This window comes from Vulpes lagopus, chromosome 4 (assembly GCF_018345385.1).
Source record: "Vulpes lagopus strain Blue_001 chromosome 4, ASM1834538v1, whole genome shotgun sequence".
NCBI lineage: Eukaryota > Metazoa > Chordata > Mammalia > Carnivora > Canidae > Vulpes > Vulpes lagopus.
This window is the reverse complement of record NC_054827.1, coordinates 88,000,660-88,006,659: the sequence shown is the minus strand read 5'-3', so window position 1 is coordinate 88,006,659 and position 6,000 is coordinate 88,000,660. Positions and strand designations below refer to the sequence as shown.

At 49.5% G+C, this 6,000-nt stretch overlaps 1 protein-coding gene across 1 annotated transcript in view; it reads right to left on the bottom strand.

Moving 5' to 3' along the window:
- Positions 1–677: 677 nt before the first annotated feature.
- The window catches only part of ARSB (arylsulfatase B), a 171,424-nt gene continuing 166,101 nt past the window's right edge, over positions 678–6,000 (bottom strand). Inside the window, exons 7-8 of the mRNA XM_041753112.1 lie at positions 4,299–4,421; positions 678–3,501 (exon numbers count right to left, since the gene is read on the bottom strand). Coding sequence (XP_041609046.1) covers positions 3,236–3,501; positions 4,299–4,421 — 389 coding nt within the window. The 3' untranslated portion in view covers positions 678–3,235. The remainder of the gene's footprint in view (positions 3,502–4,298; positions 4,422–6,000) is intronic.

The window sequence follows — 6,000 nt, the reverse complement described above, 5'->3', positions numbered from 1 at the left end:
CTCCCATCTGTCTTCAAATAGAATTTGATAAGTGTGTGTGGACTTGAGTGGACAATCCATTCCCCAGGAGGCTACCTTTGCCCATTCTTCTCTGTCGTCTGTGGTAGAATCAATTATGTCCACCAATTTGACACTGTCTTCAAAAGGCAGGACCTAATTCTCCTTCACTTATGTAAAGGTTGGACTTAGTGACTTGTTTTAAGGGAGAAGTGACGTACAACTTTGGAGGTCAGGTCTTTAAGGCACTGTAGCTTCCTCTTGCTCGGTCTCTCTCACATTACTTGCTCTGCTGGAAGTGGACTGCTATGTGTGAGGAAATTCAAGCAGCCTGTGGAGAAGCCATAGGCAAGAAACAGAGGAGCCTTGTGAGTGAGTCATCTTGGAAGTGGATCCGCTGCCCCAGACAAGCTTTCAGATGACTGCAGCCTTGGCCATCTGCTTAACTGCAATCTCATGAGACATCCTGGGCCAGAACCACCCAGCTAAGCCACTCCCGGGGTCCTGACCCCCATAGAGGATGTGAGTAATAAATGTTTGTTTTATGCTACTAAGTTTTGGGGTAATTTGTTATGCAGCAATAGAGAACAGATATACTCTCTTATTATCACTTTATATTCACTCCTACCCTCTCCTGACCTCCCTCCAATAAGTTATTTTATAGTTTGTACTCTGGGGGCAATGACTAACACATTTTTTTCAGTTCTAGATTTATTTATTTAACAGTTTCATTGAGATGTAATTTACATACCATAAAATTGGCCAATACATTAAAAAACCACATAAAAGTTATCATTTAAACCATTTTAAAGTATACAATTCAGAGGCATGCTGTGCAAACATCACCACTGTGTAGTTTCAGAACTTGTTCACCACCCAAATGGAAACTCCCTATGGACACATTTTAAAGGATAAAAACTTTTTGTTCTCCAGATCTGGAACAATCATGTACTAACAAAGAAAAACAATTAAATCAATAAAACTTTTCTTTAAAGGTACGCAAATTTGGAAAGAAACCACATTAATGTGAATCTGTTCACATTCTCATATGGAACAAAGAAACCTAATGGGATACATTCTATCATGGATAAAATAAAATCTCAAAAGTTTGACAACAATTAGTGTTTACAACTCCCTTTAAGCGATTGAGTGTAGAACATCCATGTTGTACCTGGCCACCAAGGGATTAGAACTGGGCCAGCCCTGGGAGCATAGTGGGGAGAGTTGATGGCTGTCATGTGGTGATGGCCTCTAATCTTATGGTATTAATAGACACTGGGATTAGAAGGATCCAGAGGAACATCTGGGCTCAGTTCATAGTATCCACCACAGGTGTGGGAGTGGTAGGTGATGGCATTTTGACCAGCTGTTTCCCAACCCAGGAGTGGGGTAAAGGTTGGTAATAGGTGTCTTTAGCTCTAGCACCAGTGCCTTCCAATCATCTTATTTTAATACAATACATATTAGTAGTGACCAGAAAGTACTGCTACTAAATTGAAGGATGGCTATACAAGGACCTATAGCACATTATTTGCTGGTTTTAATTTCTAGTGTCCTATAAATAATAGAACTAAGGATTATTGCCCAAAGAGTATCTTTGGCAGGTGTGTTTCCCCTATTCCCTCCTGAAGAGGACACCATGGATTCACTATGGAGTGTACGGTGACTGTCCAGACACACAGACTCTGCTCCTACCCCAGGAGGACAGCTTGAGAAGAGAAAAGCAACAGTTGGAGATATTTAATTTAGCCCTATGTTTAGCTGTACTTTCATGGTGTGCAACTTTCTCATTTGTTCAATTGTCCATTAATTCATTAAAAAAAAAAAGTATTGACTGCCTTCTTTGTAACAGGCACTGATCCAGGCATGGGTGACAAGGAGTGAACAAAACAGTGGAGCAAATGGGAAAAAGAATATCGTTTTTGCACATACTAAATCTGACACTCTTGAGAGCTATTCTGGATTGACCTGCATTAGTAGGACATCAGTGGGACTGAGAAAGGGTCAGCAGGTCAAACTTCCCATCCTCTTTCCCCAACCCCAGAACCTTAATACAAGCAGTAAAACGGAACAAGAGAAACGTAGATGTGCCCTCCTTTGCTTTACCGAGGCCTGGTATCTCGGATGCTGGCCATTTCCTTTCAAACCGCCCACTTCCATCACCCCAAGACAATGTTATTGGTTCCTGGGGTTTCTCCTCACTGCTGGGGAATAGCATGCAACTCTTAATACATTACAAGACAAAGCCACCATCATGATAATGAACTCCATGCAACTTAGAAAAATCTTTACCAAACAGATGACACAGAGTTGAACATCACCTGCCCAGCCCCTCCTGTCCACCACAAGCGTGCCTGCAGGGCCAGACTTGACCACCTTCCCTGGGTGGGGCTCCCGTTTCAGGGTTAGAGGCGAAGGGAAGGCAGGCCACAGCAGTGTTCCAAAAACCAGTGGTGTTCAGAGTAGGGAGGCGAGGCAGCCTTCCTAGGCACAGGATGCCTGAGTGAAGAGGAGGTTAGGAAAAAAACCGCAGGGGAGAGAGGGTAGCAGGAAGTCTAGACAAAATGAGCAGCAGCTGGAAAGAAAAACTGGGGATAAAACCACATTTTTTTTATTGTAATAACCCAAACCGAGAAGCAGGCATATTGCCATGCTGACCGTAACTATGAGACGGGCCTTATACTCCATCATGAGATGAGTGACAGGGTGAGTAAGTGAGGGCTGAACCCGGGGGGTTATTCATGGCATGCCCGAACATGATATCTCACAGACAGGGAGATCCCCCGGCCAGCAGAACCATTACAAACTGTCTGCTCCCCACATTTGTTACAAGAAACATGAAGCACTCCAATAAAACCCAGCTATTGGCAGAGGGAAGTCTAACATCTGACTTGTGAGGCAAAGAGAGCCAGCTGTTCCAGCCTCCGGGAATCGACGAGAACTTCCTATTTCAAGCCGAGTTCCCAGCGGTCCCACAGCTCAGGAAAAAGAGGCTGAACTCAGCCACCCTCTCCTCTAGACACATACCCTGGCCGACAGCAGGGGCGCTGCGGGCGTCGTCAGCCTCTTCAGTGCACTGGGGGTTGAAATGAGACACCTCAGGGTGGGCTGGGAACAAGAGGGGGGCCAGGTGAACCTGGGCTGGGAGAGCAAATGAGACAAGAGACACAGGAGTGAAGGCCTGAAGTCCAGCTTGTAGCACAAAGGTGGCCTGGCTGTCGCAGGCTGCGGGGGAGGCCTAGATCCACGGGCCCCAGGCCCCGGTGCCCTTGGGGTCACAGCGGGGGTCCTGCGCCGGGAAGTACACAGGCACCGAGTGTTTGTGGTAGAACTGCAGGCGGGAAAGGAGCTGCTTGACAACGTGGGGGTGGTCTCTCGACAGGTCATGTCTTTCTTCTGGGTCCTGGTCAATATCAAAGAGCCACAGGGTCTTGGTCGGTGGGTCCGAAGAGGGGATCACAGAGACGTTGTGCTGAGACGGTGGAGGAAACCAGCAACCACAGCCTGGCAAAGAAATCCGATGGTTTACTGGGGGAGAAGCATCACGGGCGGGTTCTCATTTCAAGGGAAGAGACTGGGGCACAAGGCTGAGCGGGACGTGGGCAGGAAGCCACGCAAAGATGCAGCCCTGGATGCTGCAGCTACGTCTGCCTCAGGCTCTGACTTCTGGTGCTTTAACTAGACGTGGTTCACAGGTTCACGACCAGGGGCTTGCAGGAAAGCGCGCATGCGTGCGTCGGGGGTGCCGTGGGGAGAGTGTGTAGTTGTCCCAGGGACTCGGGGCTACTGGCACACAGGCATCACGGGCCAGGGAAGCTAAGATGCCTTGCGATGCTCGGGCGCTACCAACCAAAGAACTGGCTTGCCGCAAATGCCAAGAATGTCGTCATTATCAATACTGCTAATGGCATCACAGTCTTAGCCGTCACACCCCACATTTTAAAAGTATTTAAAGGACGTCATTTTTAGAGACTGTGCTCCGGGGAAGCAAGCACGCCCGTCAGCCACCCAGCTGGTTAGGATGTAGCTTTCAGAGGTTCTCCTTGCAGGCAGGCTAGTACCCGACAGCACACGGCCCTGGACTCCTTATTTCCCATGAAACATGAGCGTGGCATTGCTTCCTTTCAACACCCCCCCCCCCCCCCCCCCGGCCTACAGTTAATTCTCAGTCTTCTTCTGTTGGGACAGTAGATCAAACCACTCTTCCTCATTCAGCTGCCCCTGAGGTATGTTCTGCAAGGCAGCTGTTACTTCCGTAAAGGTTCCCTTGCCCTTCTGGGGGCAGGAGCTCAGCATTGTACCTGGGTAGCCGGTGAGAAGTTTCCAGTTCCCGTGTCTAATTGCAGCATGGAGAGATGTGTTGAAGGAGAAATATCCTGGATGAGAAGAGTCATCCTTTGCTGGAGCCAGGCTCTGCCCAGGACCTGGGAAGAAACCGGGTGGAAGCCTTAGATCTCTGCTATTGAAATGTGTTGTTACAAAGCAACATTTAACAGCCTTCTTGTTGACCAGTAGCTTCATTCAATGCTGGGGTGTGAACGTGTCTCCCGCCACGGAAGCGAATCTTCTATTATATATGAACAGAGAGCTCTAGCTACACTGAACAGCATAGACCACCGCAGATAGGGAATCCCAAAGAGATTAGAACACGAATTCATCCTTAAAATCACTGCGTTCTAGGGTGTGATCCTGGGATCCTGGATCGAGTCCCGTGTCCAGCTCCCTGCATGGAGCCTGCTTCTCCCTCTGCCTGTGTCTCTGCTTCTCTCTCTGTGTCTCTCATGAATAAATATATAAAATCTTTAGGAAAAAAAATCACTGCCTTCTGCAGAGGTGCAGCCGGCCCCTGCAGAGCAGTGGTCTGTCACAGCAGGTCAGGCTGTTCTCTGTGTGCGCCTGTTTTCTTTTTGCTGTTAAATGCTCAAATTAGATGAATATATATCTTATACTTATACCTATGTAGATAATGGAATAGATTATAAAATATACACTTTGATGGAGTCTGTCTCGAGCTATGAGAGTTCAGTCATACCATGATGAACGGTGCTATAGTCACCTGTTTAACCACACTGATGAGACCTAAAAGTAGCTGAGCAATGCTCAGTTAACTATTCAACAGGGTAATCACGGGGGTAAGAAGGAATTGGTATGCAGATTCTTGGTTATTATCATGGATTACATTAATTTCTCATCTTGGGGTCTTATGCTAATCGATTAGTAGGTTTTTGAGGGAGGCAATTAATAGGACCTACTCCCTCACCTTCTTGAATTTGGAACCAACTGAAAGGCTGAGACCAGACAGTTGGAGCTAAAATATTGCCTTTGTTACTGATAAAGGAGATTGGAGATAACAGAGCTCCAGGTCTGTGGCACAGAGGCCTTTCTAACAACGGACTCTTGACTTAGACTGAACCTCCCACCACTGATCTTGCTGGACACCCACTGGGCTCCCTCGGGGCTGAGGACCGACTGGGGTGCCTATGGGCATCCCGGGGCAGACACACAGAAGGTCTGAAATGAGCAGCTTGGTTCCTTCTATCGGCGCTTCCTCCGCGGCCAGCAGTGAGGGGTGGATAAAGTGCAGCGGAAGAGACCTGACTTCTACTCTAGGGACCCTGGTGAAGGGGCGCCTTAGGGAAGCGGCTGCCCTTGCTCGCGTCCTGACCCTGGGGGCCTGGGATCGAGCCCCGTGGTGGGGGCGGCAGGCTCCAGCTCCCAGGGTTGGGGGAGTGGGGGGGTGGAGGGGAGTGGGGGGTGGGGGAGTGGGGGGATGGAGGGGGTGGGGGAGTGGGGGGATGGAGAGGGGTGGGGCGGTGGGGAGGGTGGGGAGGGTGGAGGGGTGGTCAGGCTCCGGCTGGGGGCGTAGGGGAGTGAGTGGGGGGGGAGTGGGGAGGGGCGGTCAGGCTCTGGCTCAGGGGGAGGGGGGCGCTCCGGGTCCTGGAGTGGGGGTGGCAGGCCTGGCTGGGGGGGGGGAGATGAGTGGGGGGTGGAGAGGGGGAAGTG